General features: G+C 44.8%; 1 protein-coding gene and 1 long non-coding RNA gene across 2 annotated transcripts in view; both read right to left on the bottom strand.

Moving 5' to 3' along the window:
• Nucleotides 1-10123, bottom strand: part of htra1b (HtrA serine peptidase 1b) — a 19235-nt gene extending 9112 nt beyond the window's left edge. The window contains exons 1-3 of the mRNA XM_083556300.1: nucleotides 9519-10123; nucleotides 6542-6644; nucleotides 5207-5411 (exon numbers count right to left, since the gene is read on the bottom strand). Coding sequence (XP_083412426.1) covers nucleotides 5207-5411; nucleotides 6542-6644; nucleotides 9519-9969 — 759 coding nt within the window. The 5' untranslated portion in view covers nucleotides 9970-10123. The remainder of the gene's footprint in view (nucleotides 1-5206; nucleotides 5412-6541; nucleotides 6645-9518) is intronic.
• A 200-nt stretch (nucleotides 10124-10323) lies between these two features.
• The window catches only part of LOC310734348, a 4044-nt gene continuing 2213 nt past the window's right edge, over nucleotides 10324-12154 (bottom strand). The window contains exon 3 of the long non-coding RNA XR_014536015.1: nucleotides 10324-10922. This is a non-coding gene — a long non-coding RNA (uncharacterized lncRNA). The remainder of the gene's footprint in view (nucleotides 10923-12154) is intronic.

Below are 12154 nucleotides of genomic sequence, written 5' to 3' on the forward strand. Positions count from 1 at the left end.
ACGTCTGCAGTGTGTAGCGTGTAGATGAAACCATTTCTATCTTCTCACAAGTGCTCCTGCGCTACAGCTACGACGCTCTAGAAGTTTCCTCAGCATGATTTCCATGAAGGTGGCGTGAAGAAGACGGGACAAAATAAACTCAAGTGAGACGATGCAAATGATAGAACGCAGGGACGAGGATATTCTGATCCATGTTTACAAAGAGAAAATGAAATGAAGACGCTGACGGTACGTGAAAACGTGTAAATAAATCAACAAGTCAAATTTGAGAAGACTCGGGATGGAAATGACTGATCAGGGTCTTTCAGGGTCAGATCTGGAACGCCGAGTCAGAGAGCATGTACAGGGCTGGAATATAGTGTGAAGACCGGGATTCGGGTTCGGCTCGATTCTGTCTAAACCAATTGGGTTGGTTTCATTTCTGGCAACCCTGAACATCCTGAACATCCTGAACATCCTGAAGCTCTAATCCTGGTTCTGTTCTTCAAATCTGAGGGTCACTTTTAACATTCCACTGTCACCTTGCAATCTTTAGATTATTCCAGCCAGATCTGGTTCTTTCCTGTTATCTCAAATCTGAAAGCACGCAATTCACTTGAACTACGAGACTCAAACCCGTTCCAGCTCTGTGAAGATCTGCTTTCCATGGGTCAGTGGAAGATCTCCTGCTATAAACCCTATTGAACGCCTTTGGGCTAAATGTGAAAGCTGACTGCACCTCAGGAACATCCTCACCTTCTCACCTCCATCAGTACCTGATGCTATAAAGCACAATTGTTTCTGAATAAATATCCACAAAAATCCAGTGGAACATCTGCGCAGAAGAGTGGAGGGAATTAGAAGAGCGAATTGGGACGAAATGTGGAATGTGATGTTTAGAGATAATTAGACGATTTCTGATGGAGATTGGGGACTTCGTGGTGGAGTTTGAGAAGGTGTTTGAAGACTAAGAAAAGCAGTGACACTGCATATTAATGACATGTTGCTCCTCATGATATGAACCCGCAAACACGAGTTCCTCTGGATTCCACCTGGGATGAAAACCCTCGTTTATCCCGTCCAATACAGCTTTAGGATCTCCAATGATCCATGCAAGATCATAAGATTTATGCTATATCTTCATCTCAGACATCTACAGAAGTTCCACTCCAGCAACGAGGGACCACGGACACGTGGCTGGAGTGAAATTTAAATGAATCGCAGATGATCTTTTGGGAAAAGTGGAAAAGCCACTTTTCCAAGCAAGAAACCCCCCCCCCCCCCCCCACTAAATCAGGTTGAAACGTTGAAGCTTCAGTTCTGCAGTTTGAAACCTTGTGAAAAGTTACAGAAAATCTGGAACTGTTTAGAATAATCCGAGGCTGCGACGGTCACGCAAACGAAAGAGATCCAAACACTTCATCTATAAACACGAGTAGGAGGAGAGTTCCTGTTGAGGTTTTTAGTGGTTTTTATCCCGTGAGGGAGTTTTTGACGATGCATCACAGTGAAGGAACATGAAGGAACTAGCAGATTTACCCACAGACTCTTCAAACTCTGACTGTGTGATGATTAAACTCCTGCCAAACCCCAAAAACTCAAGATTCTTCTTCTCTTTGGCACCAATAATCAGCTAATGAATAAATAAAGAAGCGCAGGTGTGATGCCTCGGAGGTGCGTTTACTTCTCACCATTCATCACCAAAACATTCCTCCAAGAACACGAGCTCAGGTTCAGTGTTGACTTTGTGAATATTTACCTTCTCCAGTTCCCCCTCTCTCTCTCTCTCTCTCTCTCTCTCTCTCTCTCTCTCTCTCTCTCCCTCCCTCAGGAATAAACAGGCTTGGTGTCTTGTCTTGCATCACACACGCTTATAAACCACTGACTTACTACGGAATCGACACACACACACACACACACACACACACACACACACACACACACACACACACACACACACACACACACCTGTATCAGGATCAAAACTTCCACACACTCAGATTCAGGAAAACACAAACACACTATAATGCTCTGGAAGCAGTCAAGTGAAGATCTTTCTATTGTGGACTCAAGAAGGACATTGTTGCCATTTTATACCCCCCACACACACACACCTGGTAACTCCTGAATAGGATGTCTGTCGTGTGACTGCACATGGAATAAGAAGGGAAAGCTGGAGATTCTGAGCATTTAAATGGAGGTCTGAACTGTTCCTCTCCATTCAGAGGCCACACGTGACCGCCGAGGTTCAAGATGATTCCAGATAAAGAGTGTTTGTTAGAGATGACTGGTCTTTTGTCCTGGACAACAACAGACTGTCACACTGATCTTCTACAAAGAAAAAAAAAAATCTGATTCTGGTGGGAGTCGCTGAGGTTCTGGAACGTGAACAAGTCAGAAATAAAGGACGTCTTTCACCACACCGACGGGGTAATTTAGATTTCCTGATCCACTCGGTGTCAAGTGCTTCGTTCTCCAGTGGAAGTGAAGTGAAAATGTAAAAATACAACAAAAAACCTCTAAAAACCCACTACACTATGCACGATACCTCATCTAAAGGGAAAGTGGAAGATCATGTGAAACTCACATGCACACAAAAGTAAAAATTGGCCCAGAACCGAACCCTGAGGCCGTGATGGTCTCACTTATCACCCAGATTCTGAACTTCATGCAGATGGCAAACATGAGCGTTTTACTCATCCTCTGATCTTCTGATCATTTCAGTCAGGGATATGATTAAGTGTTGGAGAATCCTCCTTGTGCTTGCAGTGAGTCAGAGCTGCTGGAATTCATTTATGTTGTGGCAGAATCGCTGAGACGCTGAATATTAATCTTCTGACAAACAGTTCGATTTAACACGTGCTTTCAGTTGTTTTCGACTTCCACTGGCATCCTTTATAATCAGAACTATAAGGGTTTTGGTTGGATGGAGGTTCAGGTGTGAATAGTGGATTGTGATCGGCTCCATGGAGGACGTTTGTGTGGTTTGTGAACTTCTCAGCCTTTAGTGATGTTCTTCCTGAACCAATCCACCTCTTAATCCCATCGTTATGACGATTCTTAAAAAAGTACGTCATGTGAGTGTTTCTGCAACCAAATCAGTTTCTTCTCCTCTGGCAGTCGTCGTGGAATAAAAAACAGCATTAAATCCACATGAATATTTATGAGATTTAAATGACGATGTTATTGGACGCCTGCTAAAGGAACTCGGAGTCGCCAAATCTGATTGGTTACAGCAGCCAGTTTATTCTCTTTATTTAAAGCTAAAGGCTCCTGGTCAGATTTCTGATGCTGACAACACGAAATTTGGTTGGACAGATACCTGAACCTGAACATACTGGTGGAAGCAGCAGAACCGAGAGAAAAGCTATGAGACAATAATATATTAAAATGAGCAGATGAAATTTAAAGGATGATTACGTGGATTTCGGTTAGGACGGTGAAAAATCTGAATTTGACAAAATAGAGAAGAAAACTAAAAACAGCACCAGATGTTACCTCCAACACCTGGATTATCGTATTACATAAAGCAGAGTCTTTCGGTGGACGTTTAAGTGAAAGCTCCTAAACTCCGATCCAGAAAATGTGTGAAGGCTGGCAGGTCTGCAGCAGTTCCTCCATCTCTCCTTACAAGCAAATCTAAAAGTTGGCACAACATCTGGATGGAAACTCCACTGCATATCTGATCTGAGGTTGAGTGAAGGCCTGCTGAGACTCGCTGGGACAAAAAAACAGACGGATCTCAGACCCATCGTGTTTCAGCATGCTCTCCATCGCTCTGCTTTTCAGAGATACGTTTGTGAAGTCCTGCTCTTGTAGTTCGGTGTTGAGGAACAGGCTCCGAGAGCGGAGCTTCTGAAGATACCGTACCATGATGATACACTTGAATGAAATAAAGGTGGCAGATTCGGATCTGTGGATCTCGACCACGTGACTTATTCATCACTCCTTCGTGGTCGAAGTGAAGTTCAGCCTCCAGCCAGATGGAGAAGATCTGCTGATTTGTGCATCAGACAGATTTTTTAATAAGAACTCATCAATAACCCCAGTGTGAGACACCGAGGAGACACCGAGGAGACGATTATGAAAGATGTTGAAGAGACATTTTGGGAACATGTTGGAGAATTTCGAGGAGACTATTATGAAAGGCTGAGAACATGTCAAAGGGATATTTTTGGAAAATTATGAAGAATTTATCAGATTTGAGACAATTATGAGACATTGAGGAGACTATTATGAGATGGTTTAAGAGATGATGTGGAAAAACAAACAAAAAAAGCTTTTTGAAGAAAGAAAATGAGCATGAAGAGACATTTAGGAGGCTTTTGATGAGATTCTTATGAGATTTTGAGACTATAATGAGATGCAGAGGAGACTTATGAGATGTTTAATAGATGATGTAAAAGAGAAAATGTTTAGGAGAAAGTAGAGGTGCGTCGAAAGATATTTCGGGGGCATTTTCCAGACTTTTTAGATTATTATGATTTTAGAGATTGTTATGAGACACTAATGAGACTCTTATGAGACGTTTAAGAGATGAAGCGGATGTAAAAAAAAAAAAAAAAAAGGGATTATTATTGAAGAAATTAGTGTTTATAGGAACTGTACACATCCTGTGTATATTTCAGAAACTGAGGTCATGAGGCTTTTTTATAAAAATAGATGAAAGAAAAATATTCAGGCGCCGAGAGATTAGATTTTAGATCAGACATCTCGCAGTGTTTACGCACGCGAGCAAAGCATTCCGACATCCTCAAATCTGAAAACAGATCAAACGTGTGTGTGTGTGTGTGTGAGCATGTTTTCTAGCCATAAATAAACTCTTACATGTGACATCACCGCGCTGCTGGATTCTGGATTCTGATTGGTCGGTTTATTTTCTCTTATTAGTGCAGGTTCACGTGCAGGTACGTTCTCGTTTCTATAGTAACGGCTCATTATTTATAACGCATGCACCACTCAATCTTATGGATACGTGACGTCGCTCGACGTCAAAAAGCTAATGACATAAAAAAAAAAAAGATGTGGGATTGGACGGGAAGCTGTGAGGTAACTCCGCCCACACAGTTCCAGCACATCATGAACTTTGTGGAAATGCTCAGACCATCTCGCATCACATATAAAAAAAGAAACAACATATGACGGAGGACACGGCAGATGTTTGCTGAGACGGAGGAGGACCCGGTGTCGGGTGAAGAACCCAGTGGGCGCGATCGCGAGAACTCACAGGCGTGTCGATCTGGATGAGGGCGATGTCGGCTTTCTCGTCCACGTCTTTGATTTTAGCGTCGTACGTGGCTCCAGACTTCAGCTCCACTTTCACTCTGTGCTTGTTGGCCACGACGTGAGCGTTGGTGACGATCAGACCGTCCTCAGACACCACGAAGCCCGAGCCGCTAGCCACGGCCATCTCCCTCTTGGTGAACACCATCCTACGAGATTAGCAAAATGAGATTCAGAGGAGAACATCACTGAAACCCTCAGCAGGAACATTACTCAACATTTCAGACATGAAGAAGAACCCATTGTAAATGTATGACATTTGGCAGAGGCCCTTATCCAGAGCAGCTTAAGGGCCTTGCTCAGGGGCCCAGGAGAGGCAGCTTGGCCTGGATGGCATTTAAACTCACGACATTCTGATCTATCGCCCAATGCCTTCACAACTTAGCTCCTATCTCCTATTCTACATGATTAAGGCTATAAAAGATCGGCAGGAAAATCCTGTGTTCTGATTGGTCAGCATGATTTATATAACTGTTACCGTTTCTATAGTAACAGCTAATTTACAGGGACGTGTACAGAATGTGAGTTCTATGGAAGGAGTCTCCAGTGTCTGTGTTTGATCTGGATTGGGATCTTCAGAGGAGTTTAAGTTCCTTGGTTTGTTTTTAAGGAATAATCTGGTGAGGGAACGAGTGTTTACAGCTGAAGCGAGAACATGAGCTAAATCTTTAAGCGTTAAACAGAACTATAAACGGATAAAAATTGTGATCCGTGTTCATGAGAAAATACTACAAGGAATAAAACTGATGAGGAAAATCTTATCCATCCTCCTCCTCGAAATAATCTACTGTTCCCCAGGGCCAACATTCCGGCTTAAATCCTTCCTGCTGGAGCAGAGAGCCGAGGAACTTCCTCTGATGAATGACTTGCAGAAAACACATCTGCATTGAAGAGCACTTCTAATCTCTGTTCCTAATCTACTCTGAAGGCATCAGGCATCAGAATACACACACACACACACACACACACACACACACACACACACACACACACACACACACACACACACACACACACACACACACACACACACACACACTGAATCCAAACGTCCCCTCAAGGTGATCATCAGATACGTTAAAATACAGATTATTCCAGAAACTCGACGATGAATGTCAAGGAAGGACGTGTTATGATCTCCTCGGCTTCAAGATCAAAAACACCACAAAAGAAGAAGCTGTGAAGATCCAGATGTTCTTGTTAGTACACAAAACATAACAAATCGTCCTCAGGACCACACTCCGGTGAGTCACAGAGGCGTCTGAGTCACACGTCATACTTGCGGTAGAGCTCGATGTGGACCACAGCTGGAGCGATCTTCTCCACCACGTCCGCGATGAAGTTGTACTGGTGGCGCAGGCTGTCAGGATTCCCATCGTGACCTGAGGAACCAGGAGAACATGCACAATAATTCACTGTGGACAAGACATTACTATGCATACAGAGACCTGGATCTGCTGAATTCTGATTGGTCAGAAGGTTATATATGACAGCAGCTGCGACTGTAATGCGCTGGTTCTGATACGTAGTTGTTTCCATAGTAACAGTGTGTGGAACTTCTGAGATTTCCACAAGGAGAATAAATGTGTATTTAAGATGTATTTATGGAAGGAGTCTCCAGTTTCAGAGGTAAAGCGCTAAATTGTCTGATGGCAAATCTTCATTAGCCACACCCCCTTTGCCTTTGGCCACACCCCCTTCATCTCCATTTATTAAAACTAATCAGGTTTCAGTGGAATTTTCTTTTTTATTTTCTTCCTCACCAAATGAACTCCACTTGCCCTGAGCATAAAGTTCAAGAATACCTGAGACCCGTCCAACACACACACACACACACACACACACACACACACACACACACACACACACACACACACACACACACTCTACAGGTTTTATTCTCCAGTCGTGTTAAATCCCTGTGATTAACTGCTCCTTAACAACAACTATAAATCACACACACACACACACACACACACACACACACACACACACACGAGAGAGTGCGTACATGTACCACAACACGCTAAACACAACATCCAGGCCCTGGCGCTAGCGAGCCGCTAATCTGCAGCTATTTTCCATCCCTATTATGTGGGTGCTCGTAAACTCCAGCGAGTCACTGAGAGATGGAAAAGAATGCGAGTTTCACTACTGTTTGTGTTTTTTTCTGGAATCTTGGTTCTAAAACGGTTTTGTGCAGATAAAAATGTAAACTGAAATCTGTTTGTTTCACTCGGAGCAGTTCTGTGGAATCAAAATGACTCAGCTCCATAGATTTCAATTTAAATGTTGAACATAAAAATCACAGTGACTGACAGATACACAGGTACAAAGGCCACGCCTCCTCTTCCCTTATTCCTTAAAAGGTACAGGTACAACGGCCACGCCCTCTTTGCCTAATTATATTTGAATTAACAGGTACAAAGGCCACGCCCCCTTTGCCTCATTATATTATAAGTTTCAGGTAAAAAAAGGCCACGCCTCCTAACCTACTGCACCAAGTGTAAGTGGAGCACTAGCCCCGCCTCCTCCGCTGCACCCACGCTCTCTTTACAGATTAAGCGCCTGTCTAATGTAGCTTTAATAACACAGTGAGGTCACATGACCAAATTTGGGCTGATTTCACTAACCCAAATAGAAAAGTCTGATTTCCAGGAACAGCACATTCTTCAGCACTCAACATCTGTGAAATGTTCTGGTGCAGAGCTGCAACACTGACAGGCGTGAACACCAAGAACTTCAGAATATTTCCTCACGCTGCAGCTTTAACGCAACGTAACCTGAGACAACATTACATCACCGTCATCATCATCACCATTGTCATCTTCATCATCAGCAGCAGAAGCATGGAGGAAACACACCCTGCTGTTTCTGCACAAACTTTTCAAACTCACGCTGGAGACTCCTTCCATAAATAATACGTAAACATCTCAAAGACTTCAATTACACCCAGTCATCTCTGTTTCTATAGAAACCATCGCCATGACACTTGAGTCTCATACAGGGGTGCCAATAGTTTTGATCGAAGCTAGAAGACCTGCAGTGTTCTTGAGAACTCTAGGAGGTTCTGTGGAGCTGAGGAGAAAGAGTTCACTTACTTTTTTAATGCTAACTCAGCACTTAGTACACCACAACTCTCTGTGTGTGTGTGTGTGTGTGTGTGTGTGTGTGTGTGTGTGTGTGTGTGTGTGTGTGTCTTGGCTGCTATGCTCCATTACACACTCACCATTTAAGTTAAAGTTTATGACTGCAAAAACACTCGACCTCCAGGATGTTGTCCTGAAAATGCTGAAAGCTCACTTTGTGGAGAAACGACATTAAAACATCAGACTCATAGTGGAGAGGGGGGGGGGGGAACTCTCACTCAGTCTCAGCTTCATCCACAATCTGTCCACATCTGAGAGATGTTTAACATACATCCACAAAACCTCACACACGTCCATCAGAACCTCACACACGTCCATCAGATCCTCACTTACTGTGATGATCATTTTTTTAGAAACTCGTCACAGCTGGTGTTAATCTGGACAGTTTTAAATCTCAGAACTAAACTCAAGCAGAAACCCTCTCACACACACACACACACACACACACACACACACATTTATTTTATAAGTCGGCTGTGGCTGTCTGGCTCGAACCACCGGCTGCTGGAATCTGACCAGGATTTTTTTGCAGGAAAATATGAACTGAAATGTTCACCAGCAGCAGCAGCAGCAGCTGAGTTCCTCGTGAGCAGGAGGACGAGTTCCTCGTGAGCAGGAGGACGAGTTCCTCAGGAGCAGGAGGACGAGTTCCTCAGGAGCAGGAGGACGAGTTCCTCAGGAGCAGGAGGACGAGTTCCTCAGGAGCAGGAGGACGAGTTCCTCAGGAGCAGGAGGATGTCCATCACACAGGCTTCCACTAAACATTAGTTCAACCAGTTCCAAATGGACTGAATCATTTCTCTGTTGTCCCACAGATCCCTCCATCCTCCCTCCTGCTCTTCTATCCTTCTCCCCAAAAGTATGTGCACCCCGGATTATCACATACCATCTCATTCCAGATCTCTCTCTCTCTCCTTCATGTCACATGACTGTGAGGATTAGTGATTATTCAGCTCCAGGAGCATTAGTGAGATCAGACCCTGATGTTAGGAAGGTGAGGAGAAGGTCAGGGGTGCATATGACTGTGATGGATCCTAAATCAGATGCTATATTTCTAATCTGGTGTGTGTGTGTGTGTGTGTGTGTGTGTGTGTGTGTTTTGCGCACCTTTACCGCCGCACGCGCCCCTCTGCACGACGATGACCGGCGGCTGGTTGTGACGCTGCGCGCTCCCGCTCGCGCTGCGCAGCTCGCACACATTCCGGTAGGTCACGCCGTCGCTGCCGCACGCCGGTTCTGCGCTCTCGCACGCGCACACGCCGCTCTTGGCGCGCCGTCGCACGGTGGCGCTGTAGGCCACGCCGTCGGTCACGGAGCAGCGCAGGCCTTCGGCGCAGTCCCTGTGCGCGCTGCACTGCTCGCCCTCGCCAGACGCGCACACGGGGCAGCAGTCGCAGCCGTCGAGCGCGTCCCCGGACAGGCAGTCGGAGGGAATCTGCGGGCACGCGGACTTGTCGCAGTGGTCGGAGCAGCCGGGGACGCGCGCGCCACACCACACCGGCGCGCCGATTACCAACAGGAGACACACGCACGCCACGAACCGCACACGCGTCATCATGTCTCTTCTTCTTTTTCTTCTTCTTTTTGTTCTTCTTCTTCTTGTTCTTGTTCGCTGAGACGCAGGGACGCACAAAGAGTCTCAGGGCTGCTCACTGAGATCTCAGCAGACTCCACTTTTAAAGCCAACATGCCTTCACACGCAACAACAAAAACAAGCAGCGGGATTGGGCACCGCACAGTGACGTCACATGTATGGGCGGAGAGTAAACAAGTGAGTCCCCGCCCACTAAACAGAAGCGAGGACTTTATAACTAATACTTTAAATTTTTCTGTTGTTTAATCCAAAGTTCTAAAGTCAGAATAAACTCTTAAGTTCACTCACACACACACACACACACACACACACAGGAGCGAAAGCTGGTCCTTGTGGTCCGATCCAACAGACGATCTCCTGTAGCTCAAACTGCTGAAGAAGTTCATGCTGTTGATGCTCGAGAGATCATGACTGTTTTAGCAGTAAAAGGAAACCTACAAAATATTAGGGAGGTGCTCATAATGTTCTACCTGATTGGTGGACCTACAGAGCAGATATGATTCTCAGATCTTTGTATCATTTAGAGGTAAAAGCTGGAGCTTCTTCTTTAAGCTGTTTATGGGGAAAAGTGCAGTTATGAAATAAGATCTCATGAGGTCAAAGCGTTCACTCGTCCACCAGTTTACGCAGTTTGACGTCAGTCGTTCTCCCTCCAGGGTGGAGTCAGTAAGTCAGGAGCCAGTGGAGAAATGAAAGACGACGTATCGAGCAGCTACATCACGCTGATGGTGATTCCAGAACATCATCATGGAGCTGGAATGTTACAGAGAAGTGATCAGATCCATGAGTAGTGTTCAGGCCTTCAGAACTTCTGCTTCTTACACATCGGTTAGATCTCTGATCTGATGAAGATCTCTCTACAGGACCCACACAGATATGAAGAACACGGGCAGGTGATGAAGGAAAACTGAAGATCTCTAAGAAAAAACATTTATCACATCAGAACATTTCCACAGACATGAAGATCCAGTGGAATAAACACGCAACAAAAAATACAAAATGAATAAAGAACAAAAATAAATGAAGAAATAATAAATCATGTAAATGTTTAAAATAAAGAAATAAACAAATGATTTAAAAAGCTTTATAAAAAGATTGGAATGAGTCAAATGGACGAACGGACGTATGGATGGACGGATGGAACGAACGGATGGAAAGAATTAGATGATTAGGTACAATTGAATGGTTAACACTAGAATGATGCTTAGTTTAGTGGATGCTGAATTGATCGATGGAGGAACAGTGGATGGACAAATGAATGGATGGATGGATGGATGGATGGATGAATAGATAAATAGATGGATGGATGGAATAAAAGGAAAGAACGATAATTATGTACATGGATGGATTGATGGAAAGGATGGGTAGTTGGTAGGAATAGGTATAATTTGATGGATAGATGAATGGTTTGGAGGAACAATAGCTGGATAGCTGGATGGATGGATGGATGGATGGATGGATGGATGGGTGGGTAAGTGGATGGATGGATGGATGGGTGAGTGGATGGATGGATGGATAATTGGATGGGTGGATGGATGGATGTTTGGGTGGATGGATAATTGGATGGGTGGATGGATGGATAGATGGATGGGTGGGATGGATGGGTGGGTGGATGGATGGATGGATAATTGGATGGATGGATGGGTGGATGGATGGATGGATGGGTGAGTGGATGGATGGATGGGTGGATGGATAGATGGATGGATGGATGGATGGATGGATGGATGGATGGATGGATGGATGGGTGGATGGATAATTAGATGATGGATGGATGATGAGTGGATGGATGGATGGATGGATGGATAGATGGATGGGTGGATGGATGGATGGGTGAGTGGATGGATGGATGGATGGATAATTGGATGGGTGGATGGATGGATGGATGGGTGGATGGATAATTAGATGGATGGATGGAGGTGGATGATGGATGGATAGATGGATGGGTGGATGGATGGATGGGTGAGTGGATGGATGGATGGATGGATAATTGGATGGGTGGATGGATGGATGGATGGATGGATGGATGGATGGGTGGGTGAGTGGATGGATAATTGGATGGGTGGATGGATGGATGGATGGATGGGTGGATGGGTAAGTGGATGGATGGATGGGTGGATGGGATGGGTGGATGGATAATTGGATGAGTGGA

This window comes from Silurus aristotelis, assembly GCF_946808225.1.
Source record: "Silurus aristotelis genome assembly, chromosome: 12".
NCBI lineage: Eukaryota > Metazoa > Chordata > Actinopteri > Siluriformes > Siluridae > Silurus > Silurus aristotelis.